This window comes from Dendropsophus ebraccatus, chromosome 14 (assembly GCF_027789765.1).
Source record: "Dendropsophus ebraccatus isolate aDenEbr1 chromosome 14, aDenEbr1.pat, whole genome shotgun sequence".
Taxonomy (NCBI): domain Eukaryota; kingdom Metazoa; phylum Chordata; class Amphibia; order Anura; family Hylidae; genus Dendropsophus; species Dendropsophus ebraccatus.
Genome location: NC_091467.1, coordinates 65177991 through 65191101, shown reverse-complemented (window position 1 = coordinate 65191101; position 13111 = coordinate 65177991). Strand labels below are relative to the sequence as shown.

The 13111-nt window shown below is 46.7% G+C and overlaps 1 protein-coding gene across 7 annotated transcripts in view; it reads left to right on the top strand.

Moving 5' to 3' along the window:
• The window catches only part of LOC138772471 (zinc finger protein 665-like), a 49850-nt gene extending 37152 nt beyond the window's left edge, over nt 1-12698 (top strand). For 5 of the 7 annotated variants that reach the window (XM_069952883.1, XM_069952885.1, XM_069952884.1 and 2 more), the window contains 3 exons: nt 10243-10350; nt 10440-10563; nt 11036-12698. In XM_069952883.1, coding sequence (XP_069808984.1) covers nt 10243-10350; nt 10440-10563; nt 11036-12381 — 1578 coding nt within the window. In that variant the 3' untranslated portion in view covers nt 12382-12698. Of the gene's footprint in view, nt 1-199; nt 258-9975; nt 10111-10242; nt 10351-10439; nt 10564-11035 lie in introns of those variants that run through there. The other 2 variants (XM_069952882.1, XM_069952887.1) reach the window with 2 other exon arrangements.
• The last annotated feature ends 413 nt before the right edge of the window (nt 12699-13111 follow it).

The window sequence follows — 13111 nt, the reverse complement described above, 5'->3', positions numbered from 1 at the left end:
TATAGAGTGTGCGGTGCAGAGCTGTGTGTGTATAGAGTGTGCGCTGCAGAGCTGTGTGTGTATACAGCGTGTGGTGCAGAGCTGTGTGTGTATAGAGCGTGTGGTGCAGAGCTGTGTGTGTATAGAGTGTGTGGTGAGGAGTGGGTGTGTCTGTGTGTATAGACTGCCTGACCCCTCCAACACATGACTGGTCACATGATCATGACATCATCCCAGGTCCTTTAGCCAGTAGTCGGGGCTCGTGTACAGCTCCGCAGGTAAGTGCAGCTTCCCGCTCAGTGTCCGGCAGGGTCTCTCTGGCTGTTGCGGAGGACGGGGCGCCCCCTGCTGGGTGATTGTCTCTGTAATGTGGGGTCGGTGCCCGGAGTTTGGATGGTTCAGGTTTCTGGTGTTCACCTATCAGCCGCTGTATCCTGCCTGACCTGTATACTGACAGGGACACTTACAGCTGGTTTATTATTCATTGGAATTATTATTATTTTCTTTCTTTTTTTATTACTTTCAAATTAAACAATTTATTTCATTATTCAGAGAAATCAGGTGAGCCGCTATCAAAACAGAAGAGCCAAGGGGCTGCTGCTCGTTCGTGGAGCTTTTACAACACTCTTAAAGGGGTCATCCAGCGCTACAAAATCATGGTCCCACTCTTGTCTCCAGTTTGGGTGGGGTTTTGCTGCTCAATTCCATTGAAGTAAATGGAGCTTAAAGGACAACTCCGGCCAAAACAATTTTTTTAATATGTTATTATTTACGGAAAGTTAGGCAAATTTCTAATGTACATTAATTATGGGAAATGCACGTACAGGGCTATTTCCCTTAATTTAGTAGATCAGGGAGACTTCAAATACTTTTAAAAAAAAAGTGACGTGACGAATCCGGGGTGTAATTCCAATGGAGTGTCCAGCAGGGGCGCACTATATATAGAAGTCAATGAGTACCATTGACTTCTATATATAGTGCGCCCCTGCTGGACACTCCATTGGAATTACAATGGATGTGTATGTAAGTGTAATATACAGTGTTTTTAATTGAATACACTTATGGAATACTTTGGTAATCCATAAATTTATTTAACCAGTACATTTGGAGGGCACAGATCAGGGAGGGAGAGAGGTGCATCTATCTACCTCCCCACTCCCTCCTTGCTCGGTGCTGCTGCCGCCACATATACACAGTCAGGGCCGGACTGGGACTTAAAATCAGCCCTGGCAATCAAACCCCAGCAGCCCACATACCATATCATGGATAGCCGTGTAAAATACGCACTGTAGCAAATTCTGCTTCATTTAGCCCCCACTACTCCCTTAAACATGTGAACCCACCACCAGCACACAAAAATAATGCTATAACATGATCTGCTGTGGATTTGATGCGGCATATTTATGCATTCATTTCAACTGATTAAATCAGAAGCATCAAATCCGCATTGGATTAGGTATGAACGTGCCCTTAAAGGGAACCTGTGGGGTCTATACCAGGTACACAGCTGTAGATCCCAGCGTACAGATCAGGGACGGGATCTTTAGTCCATTGTAAACCTCTGTAATCATTATTTTCATTACCAGCTGAAGTGACACAGAGGTGGAGCCACAGCAGCACTTTCTGCCCCGCCCCTTCCTGCTCTGACTGATGGACGTATAGGGTGCTGCTGCTGCGGCTGCTGTTGTGAAACTTTAGTTGGAAATGAAAAAGACAATTATATAAGTTTACACTGTCGGTGATATCTACCTGTCTGCTGAGATCTACAGCCCTAGACCTGGTACGGACCTCACAGATTCCCTTTAAAGGAGAAAAACATGGCCACCTTCTTCCAGAAACAGCGCCACACTCTTCTTCAGTTTGTGTGAGGTATTGCAGCTCAGTTCCATTGAAGTGAATGGAGCCAAGTTGTAATAACCATACACAGTCTGAGGACAGGGTGGTGCTGTTTTTGGATAAAAGTTACTATATTTTTTAAATCCCTTTTATCCTATGTCTGCACTCCATATAATGGCGGTATAAGTAGTAAGGTTTTATTTATTAAAATGTGTCTGCTAGATGCTGAAAAGGCCCCCATGCTGAGCAAGGTTCTCTCGGAGATGACCTCTTATTTCCTGAAACCAGCTTCCTGGTTTGGGCGGATGGCTATTGTAAAAATGGACATCCTTCCTAAACTGTTGTACATCTTCCAGACTGTGCCTATCGTTGTGCCGGTGGCCTTTTTCAGGACTCTACGCCGTGCTGTCTCAAACTTCGTTTGGGGCAAGAGCAAACCACGGATTAAACATACGACCCTCACGCAGTCCAGATCCCTGGGTGGCATGGGTCTCCCTGACTTGCGTTTCTATCACGAGGCGGCGGTTTTGCGTGGGGTCCTGGACTGGGTACATTGTAGAGGTCTGAAGAGATGGGTCGACTTGATGTTCTCTTTGAGCCCGGTTAGCCCCTCTGTCCTTCCCTGGATACCTCCGGGGGACCGTCATGTGCTTTCTAGTCTCCCTTTTCTAATGTCTCACACGCTCTGTGTTTGGGACAAATGGGTCACCAAACAAAGGTTGTCTGCTGTCCCTGGGCCACTCTCCCCGATACTTCAGAATCCAAATTTCCAGCCCGGATGGCAGACACACACGTTTCTGTTGTGGGACCGATCTGCCTGTCCTAGAATTAGAGACTGCATGACGGGCGGGAATGTATCTTCCTTGGCTTCCCTCCAGGCCCAGTCTACTAGAGGTCGGTTGTCCTGGCTGGAACATGGTCAGTTGGTCTCCTTTATCCGGGCTCTCTTCCCAAGGGGCACCTACTCCTCGGCGCTCACAGATTTTGATAACCTGGTTGTCTCTGCCTCTGCCATCCCGCATTGCATTTCGGTTATCTATCAGATTTTGGTCAGTACTGCTAACCCCGACAGAGCCTCCTTTTTTGATAAGTGGGAAGCAGACCTTAATACTTCCTTTGACGCACAGTCTGTCCAGAAGATATGCGAGCTCACCCACGGCATCTCCATGGCTGCTAAAGCTAAGGAAAAGAATTATAAAATCATCTCGAGGTGGTATTACTGCCCGGTCACTTTGCACAAGATGTTTCCTGAAACTTCTGACCGCTGCTGGCGATGCCTGACGGATGCTGGTGACATGCTACACATTTGGTGGGCCTGCCCGGGAATTCGTAATTTTTGGGATAAGGTTTTAGGAATTTACAATGCATATTCTGGACAGGCTGTCGTCAACTCTCCCCAATTAGCTTTGCTGTCTAAATTGCCAGGTTCCCTCTCTTAAGACCAAAAAGGGAATCTTGCGGCACTTCCTGACAGCCGCCCGCATGGTCATCCCCCGGCATTGGAAAACTTCTCTGGTACCTACCCTGGCAGAATGGATGGGTGAACTCAAGAGACCTTGGTAGAATGGAGGAACTAGTGGCTGAGGCCCACGATAGGTCTGACAAATTTGAGAAAGTGTGGTTTCCTTGGCGTTTGTTCATGGATTCAGAGGAGTTTCTCACTCTTATCCGTGAGCCTCTACCATCTGGAGAATGAGTCTCTTAGGCTAGTGAGTCAGCTTGGCTGTGGTGTCCGCCCCCCCCCCTTCCCCTGTCATCCGCCTCCCTCTCTCCTCTCTATTTCTGGTTCTTCTCTCTCTTGTTCTTCTTTTACTTTGTTTTTATGCTTGCATTTCCACATTGCTGTTGTTGATATTGCTTCTTCTGGTTCGTCAGGTACCTTTAGCGGCATATTGCTATAATTGTTAGCCTTCTATACTTATGTTCTTTTATTATATTAGAAATCCGGATGCCATGCGACTTGCAGGTCGCAATTTACTGCACGTTATTTGATCTGTATCTGTTATTTTTGCATGGTTTCCAATAAGATCAGATTACACATTAAAATGTGTCTGCTACAAATGTGTAATCAAAGCTACAAAATAAGCTGCTACATAGCAATTTCCTACGGGATATCTATCTCCTATTTATTTCTCTCTCTATCTATCTATCTATCTATCATCTATCTATCTATCTCCTATCTATCTATCTATCTATCTATCTATCTATCTATCTATCTCCTATCTCCTATCTATCTATCTACTATTTATCTCTCTCTCTCTCTCTCTCTCTCTCTATCTATCTTATATCGCTCTCCAATACTACCAGTATATAAGTAACAAATAATATCACCCCACCATGAGCACTGCCATTATCACCACATAATGACTAATACCGCTACACTGTGACTGAATACAATCCACTATATAAAAAAATAATATTACCAATAATACGAGTAATACCATCACACCATGCCCACTACTCCCACCATACGGTGACTGGATAATACCACTATACCATCACACCATGCCCACTACTCCCACCATACGGTGACTGGATAATACCACTATACCATCACACCATGCCCACTACTCCCACCATACGGTGACTGGATAATACCACTATACCATCACACCATGCCCACTACCCTCAGCATACGGTGACTGGATAATACCACTATACTGGCACCAAATAACAGCCACTCTATAATGGCCAATATTCTCCCAAAGCAGTAACCATAGAACACAGTTGTCAAACTCCGTCCCTCCAACTGTTACAAAACTACAATCCCCATCATGCCTGGACAGCTAAAGCATGACGGGAATTGTAGTTTTGCAACACCCAGAGGGCCGGAGTTTGACACCCCTGATACTTAAGGCCCTATTCCACGGAACGATTATGGTTCGTATTCGCCCGATATCGGCCGCTACGGATGATAATCGTCCCGTGGAATAGAGTGCAACGATCAGCCGACATCGTTCATGTCGGCTGATCGTTGCAGTCGCTTGTTTTTCAACATGTTGAAAAACAAGCGACTGATATAGCAGCGATCTGCTCCATTGAATAGGAGTGTCGGCAGCAGACGCTGCTATATCATATGGGCTGCCCGGACGATCAGCGATCACCCGGGCAGCCCCCTTGCAGCTCCCCGCCGCCCCCTCCCGCACTCACTTGCTCGCTGCTGGCGCGCTGAATAGCGGCGGCAGCGTGCGGGGAACGAGGAGCAAACGAGCACTGAGAGCGCTCGTTTGCTCCTTTAACGACCCATGTAATAGGCCCATTAGGTAGATCCCAGCTGTATAAAGGTTCTGCAGACCTTATATGTGATTATAGTGCAGTTACATACTGTGACTCACAGTCGGCGTCTTCTCTGTATGAAGAGACGTCCACTTTTCCTTTTCTTCTCCATCTGGCTCCGGCCATCATGAAGGCTTCTCTGGCCATGACTCCTCCTCTCCACGGGATCTGCCAGACAGACATTTTAGGCTTCTTGCTCCAGCAACATTCTAATCTATCCATCCCCCCATATAGAATAGCTCCCCTGCTGTACATCCTTCCATATAGAATAGCCCCCCATGCTGTACATCCCCCCAATATAGAATAGCCCCCCCTGCATCCCCCCATATAGAATAGCCCCCCTGCTGTACATCCCCCATATAGAATAGCCCCCCTGCATCCCCCCATATAGAATAGCCCCCCTGTGCATCCCCCCATATAGAATAGCCCTCCCTGCATCCCCCCCATATAGAATAGCCCCCCTGTGCATCCCCCCATATAGAATAGCCCCCCTGCATCCCCCCATATAGAATAGCCCCCCCTGCATCCCCCCCATATAGAATAGCCCTCCTGTGCATCCCCCCATATAGAATAGCTCCCCTGTGCATCCCCCCATATAGAATAGCCCCCTGTGCATCCCCCATATAGAATAGCCCCCCTGTGCATCCCCCCATATAGAATAGCCCCCCTGCATCCCCCATATAGAATAGCCCCCCCTGCATCCCCCCCATATAGAATAGCCCCCCTGTGCATCCCCCCATATAGAATAGCTCCCCTGTGCATCCCCCCATATAGAATAGCCCCCCTGTGCATCCCTTCATATAGAATAGCCCCCCTGTGCATCCCTTCATATAGAATAGCTCCCCTTGCATCCCCCCATATAGAATAGCCCCCCTGTGCATCCCCCCATATAGAATAGCCCCCCTGTGCATCCCCCCATATAGAATAGCCCCCCTGTGCATCCCTTCATATAGAATAGCCCCCCTGTGCATCCCCCCATATAGAATAGCCCTCCCTGCATCCCCCCATATAGAGAAGTCCCCCTTGCATCCCCCCATATAAAATAGCCCCCCTGCTGTACATCCCCCCCATATAGAATAGTCCCCCCTGTACATCCCCCATATAGAATAGCCCCCCCCGTGCATCCCCCCATATAGAATAGCCCCCCTGCTGTACATCTTCCCATATTGAATAGTCCCCCTGCATCCCACCAATATAGAATAGCCCCCCCTGCATCCCCCCATATAAAGTAGCCCCCTGTGCATCCCCCCAATATAGAATAGCCTCCCTGTATCCCCCCAATATAGAATAGCCTCCCTGCATCCCCCCCATATAGAATAGCCCCCCTGCATCCCCCCCAATATAGAATAGCCTCCCTGCATCCCCCCATATAGAATAGCCCCCCTGCATCCCCCCCAATATAGAATAGCCCCCCTGCATCCCCCCCAATATAGAATAGCCCCCCTGCATCCCCCAAATATAGAATAGCCCCCCTGCATCCCCCCCAATATAGAATAGCCCCCCTGCATCCCCCCCAATATAGAATAGCCTCCCTGCATCCCCCTCAATATAGAATAGCCCCCCTGCATCCCCCCCAATATAGAATAGCCCCCCTGCATCCCCCCAATATAGAATAGCCCCCCTGCATCCCCCCCATATAGAATAGCCCCCCCTGCATCCCCCCCAATATAGAATAGCCTCCCTGCATCCCCCCATATAGAATAGCCCCCCTGCATCCCCCCAATATAGAATAGCCCCCCTGCATCCCCCCCAATATAGAATAGCCTCCCTGCATCCCCCTCAATATAGAATAGCCTCCCCTGCATCCCCCCATATAGAATAGCCCCCCCTGTATCCCCCCACATAGAATAGCCCCCCACTGTACACCCCCCCATATAGAATAGCCCCCCTGCATCCCCCCATACAGAATAGCCCCCTTACATCCCCATATAGAATAGCCCCCCAATACAGAATAGCCCCCTTACATCTCCCCATATAGAATAGCCCCCCAATACAGAATAACCCCCTTACATCTCCAATACAGAATAGCCCCCTTACATCCTCCCATATCGAATAGCCCCCTTACATCCCCCCATATAGAACAGCCCCCTTACATCCCCCCATATAGAATAGCCCCCCAATACAGAATAGCCCCTAACATCCCCAATACAGAATAGCCCCCTTACATCCCCCCAATACAGAATAGCCCCCTTACATCCCCCCATATAGAATACCCCCCCTGCATCCCCCCAATACAGAATAGCCCCCTTACATCCCCCAATACAGAATAGCCCCCTTACATCCCCCCATATAGAATAGCCCCCTTACATCCCCAATACAGAATAGCCCCCTTACAGAATAGCCCCCCAATACAGAATAGCCCCCCCAATACAGAATAGCCCCCTTACATCCCCCATATAGAATAGCCCCCAATGCAGAAAAGCCCCCTTACATCCCCCCATATAGAATAGCCCCCTTACAGAATAGCCCCCTTACACCCCCCATATAGAATAGCCCCCCAATACAGAATAGCCCCCCAATACAGAATAGCCCCCTTTCATCCCCCCATATAGAATAGCCCCCTTACAGAATAGCCCCCTTACACCCCCCATATAGAATAGCCCCCCAATACAGAATAGCCCCCTTACATACCCCCCCATACAGAACAGCCCCCTTACATTCCCCCATACAGAATAGCCCCCTTACATCCCCCCAATATAGAATAGCCCCCCGTGCATCCCTTCATATAGAATAGCCCCCCTGTGCATCCCTTCATATAGAATAGCCCCCCTGTGCATCCCTTCATATAGAATAGCCCCCCTGTGCATCCCCCCATATAGAATAGCCCCCCTGTGTATCCCCCCATATAGAATAGCCCCCTTACATCCCCCCATATAGAACAGCCCCCTTACATCCCCCCATATAGAACAGCCCCCTTACATCCCCCCATACAGAATAGCCCCCTTACATCCCCCCATATAGAATAGCCCCCTTACATCCCCCCATATAGAACAGCCCCCTTACATCCCCCATACAGAATAGCCCCCTTACATCCCCCCATATAGAATAGCCCCCTTACATCCCCCCATATAGAATAGCCCCCTTACTTCCCCCCATATAGAACAGCCCCCTTACATCCCCCATACAGAATAGCCCCCTTACATCCCCCCATATAGAATAGCCCCCTTACATCCCCCCATATAGAACAGCCCCCTTACATCCCCCATACAGAATAGCCCCCTTACATCCCCCCCATATAGAATAGCCCCCTTACATCCCCCATACAGAATAGCCCCCTTACATCCCCCCATACAGAATAGCCCCCTTACATCCCCCCATACAGAATAGCCCCCTTACATCCCCCCATACAGAATAGCCCCCTTACATCCCCCCATATAGAATAGCCCCCTTACATCCCCCATACAGAATAGCCCCCTTACATCCCCCCATATAGAATAGCCTCCTTACATCCCCCCATACAGAACAGCCCCCTTACATCCCCCCATATAGAATAGCCCCCTTACATCCCCCCATATAGAACAGCCCCCTTACATCCCCCATACAGAACAGCCCCCTTACATCCCCCCATACAAAACAGCCCCCTTACATCCCCCCATACAGAATAGCCCCCTTACATCCCCCCATACAGAATAGCCCCCTTACATCCCCCCATACAGAATAGCCCCCTTACATCCCCCCAATATAGAATAGCCCCCCTGTGCATCCCCCCATATAGAATAGCGCCCTTGCATCCCCCCATATAGAATAGCCCCCTTACATCCCCCCATATAGAACAGCCCCCTTACATCCCCCCATACAGAACAGCCCCCCCTGCATCCCCCCAATAGTATAGCCCCCCTGCGTGTCTCCCCCCTCCCGATATGTGGCCACATGTGAAGGGCTTTATATAAAAATAAAAACAAAAAAAAAAACAACATTCTCACCTTACCTCGCTCCCCAGCAGCTTCTTCCTCGGCCTGGATCTTCGGTCCACAGCTGCAGCGCGGCGGCGGCAGCTCCTCTCCTCTCTCTTCTCCAGGTCCTCAGTGGCACGTCAGGGAAGTGACGTCACCGCTGGGGGCCTAATGGCCATATCAAATCCTATAAAATAAGAACAGACTAATAATTTTCATCTAACCCAAAATGGTACTATGGCGGTGTTATCCAGTCACAGTATGGCGGTATCAGGTCTGGTATGGCGGTGTTATCCAGTCACAGTATGGCGGTATCAGGTCTGGTATGGCGGTGTTATCCAGTCACAGTATGGCGGTATCAGGTCTGGTATGGTGGTGTTATCCAGTCACAATATGGCGGTATCAGGTCTGGTATGGCGGTGTTATCCAGTCACAATATGGGGGTATTGGTCAGGTCTGGTATGATGGTATTATCTAGTCACAGTATGGCGGTATTATCTGGTCACAGTATGGCGGTGTTATCCAGTCACAGTATGGGGGTATTGGAAAGTTTGCTATGGGGCCCAGCTATTTCTAGTTACGCCCCTGTATAGAAGTCAACCCCCGGTTCGTGATGTCACGGTTTTTTTGAAAATCTGAAGTCTCCCTGATCTACTAAATTAAGGGAAATAGCCCTATAGGTGCATTTCCCATAATTAATGTACATTAGAAATTTGTCTAATTTTCCATAAGTAATAACATATTAAAAAAAATTTTGGCCAGACTTCTCCTTTAATTGCAAACTGCACCTGAACTGGAGAGTTGTGTTGTCTCTGAAAAAAAGTGGCCATGTTTTTGCAGCACTGGATAACCCCTTTAAACTCATGGAAAGAAGTGATCAAGCAATTAAGGATCTCTAGTTTGAATGATCACTGTCCTTTTAAGAAGGATACGTTAATCTATAATCATTTAATATTTTTTATATTTTATATCCCATCTTTTTGTTTTTCAGCTTCCTACAGTACAGGAGCCACTATATAAGATTTTTTTTTTGATTGTCCCTTCAAGGATGAATAGGGACAGGGAGAAGACGGCGGAGACTTTCATAAATCTCACTATAGAGATATTATTCCAGCTTACTGGAGAGGTGAGGGGGATTCTGGGAGTGATGTCACATGACACCATTCTTCTCTATAATAACAGATGGATAGGACTGGAGAGATGAGGGGGATTCTGGGAATGTATGTAGTGATATGTATTACTGTATCTCCATAACCAGGATTACACCATCTCGAGGACCACATCTCGCTCCCTGATACACGAGGAAATCAATGAGCAGAAGATCCTAGAACTCACCAACAAGATGGTGGAGCTGCTGACTGGAGAGGTGAGGAGGCTGCTGGGAATGCTGGGACATTATACAGGAACGCTATGAAGGGATGGGGGGGATGACTGTGTGATCATTGTGTGTGTCAGGTTCCTATAAGGTGTCAGGACGTGGCGCTCTATTTCTCCATGGAGGAGTGGGAGTATGTAGAAGGACACAAGGATCAGTACAAGGAGGCCATGATGGAGGATCAGCCGCCCCTCCCATCACCAGGTAATAGACAGGACTACATACACCCCGCCGTTATTTCTCCCTATATACAGAATGGAGTCAGTCTCTCTATGTGTTCCCTACAGTCACATCCAGTAAGAGAACAATGCAGTTTGGAGCGCACGAAGGGGGGGGGGGGTGTTATCGTGGGGAGCTTGGAGAGAGAGAGGGTGTATCATGCCGGGCTTGGGGGAGCGGGTGCATCAGCGCATTAATTTTAGGCATATTGGGGGCGGGGGGCATCCTATAAAATGAGAAATACGGATACAAGGAGGAGGTCATAGCCCATAGACTTTCCTAGAATGCAGAAATGAGAAACAAAAACAGCATGGTGGCTTCATATGATGATGTACTGCTCCTTGTTTGATGTCTGTTCATAGTTTAGCTAAATGCCCTGCAATATGTATGGCTATTCTTATATGAGAATGTTCTGGCAATATCATTTCATATTTTTCACATTTTTAATGTTTGGCAGATGAGTGTACCAGGAGCCCAGAGAGGCGGCTGATATCTGGTCTTACGGCAGATGATTGTGGTGTCACACAAGATACATATAAAGAGCCGGCCATTATCCCAGAAATATCCTTATGCCTTCAAAACAAAGATCTATCATTGGATACTATTCTGCTGGTTCCCTCTCCTAACTCTTCACAAACTGCTTTAAAAACTGAAGGTCCCAGAAGAGTTGTTGAACACCAAAGCGCCCACACGGGGGAGAAGCTATTTTCATGTTCAGAATGTGGGAAATGTTTTAACCGGAAACCAGATCTTGTTCAACATCAAACTATCCATATGGGGGAAAACCTGTTTTCTTGTTCAAAATGTGGAAAATGTTTTAACTTGAAGTCAGACCTTGACATACATCAGAGAATACATACAAGAACAAAGCCATTTTCATGTTCAGAAGATAAAGACTGTTTACTTGTGAAATCCAATTTTGTCACACGTAACAAATTTCACTCAGGGGAGAAGCCATTTTCATGTTTAGAATGTGGGATATGTTTCAGCCAGAAATCATATCTTGTTACCCATCAGAAAATTCACACAGGCGAGAAGCCTTTCTTTTGTTCTGACTGTGGAAAATATTTTAGCCATAAATCACACTTCATTGAACATCAAAGAATCCACACAGGTGAGAAGCCTTTTCCGTGTTCAGAATGTGGGAAATGTTTTAGTCACAAATCGTACCTTGTTGTTCATCAGAGAATTCACACAGGGGAGAAACCATTTTCCTGCATAGAATGTGGGAAGTGCTTTAATTATAAATCAGATCTTGTTGCACACGAAATTACTCACACAGGAGGGAAGCCATTTTCATGTTCAGAATGTGGGAAATGCTTTAACAAGAAATCATGTCTTGTTATACATCAGAGAATTCACACAGGGGAGAAGCCATTTTCATGTTTAGAATGTGGCAAATATTTTAGCAATAAATCACACCTTATTGAACATCAGAGAATTCACACAGGTGAGAAGCCATTTCCATGTTCAGAATGTGGGAAATGTTTTAATCACAAATCCTACCTTGTGGTACACCAGAGAATTCACACAGGAGAGAAGCCATTTGCATGTTCAGAATGTGAGAAAAGTTTTAAACGGATATCAGATCTTGTGACGCATCAGAGAATTCACACAGGGGAGAAGCCATATTCATGTTCAGAATGTGGAAAATCTTTTAACCGTAAAACAAATCTTGTTACACATAAGAGAATTCATACAGGGGAGAAACCATTTTCATGTTTTGATTGTGGAAAACGATTTAATCAGAAATCTAATCTTGTTACACATCGAATAATTCACATAGGAGAGAAGCCACATTAATGTTCATAATTTTGAGACTGTTCAGAATATTTTAATTAGTATACCCATGTTATACTACAGAACCAGGGCGGGGAGTCTCCGTCTCTGTATTGCTACAGTTCGGTATCATGAGTCTCTAGTAGTAATATATGGTTATGGTGATCAAGAAGGCCTTTGTATAGTGGTTAACGTCTAAAGATGGGAATACCCCTTTTAATGAGATATGATGACGCTGTATAAAATATCAATTATTATTATAATAAAAACTGAAAATGGAATTTACACTTGGACACAGGCTGAGGTTTACTGGACCTGTATAAATAAGAATTTTAACAATCCTGTATAATATTTTAACAATATAAGTTTGTGGTGGTGCATGGTCTATCCACATGAAGCTGAATTTAATGTGATTTGGACACAGACTGAATTTTATTAATTGCTGAACAATACAAATTATTTGTGCCAGTAATAGATTTTAATGAATTGTTCCAGCATGTGATGTTTAGCAAACTGAATCATCTGCTGTTTTTCCTACTTGGAGATGCAGAGGATCCACCTGGTCAGATATGCCGTGCGCAGGTCATGGTCCAAAAAAACATGCTGCCTGCTTTGGGGTTCTGGTGTATATTATCATTCACCACTTTATGATGCTCTGAGGTCTCCGAGGAGTGTCTTTAACCCTTTTAGCAACTCCAACAGAACGTACCTCCGCACCTGCCCGAATACGGCTCAATCACCTCTGGGGTAGCTG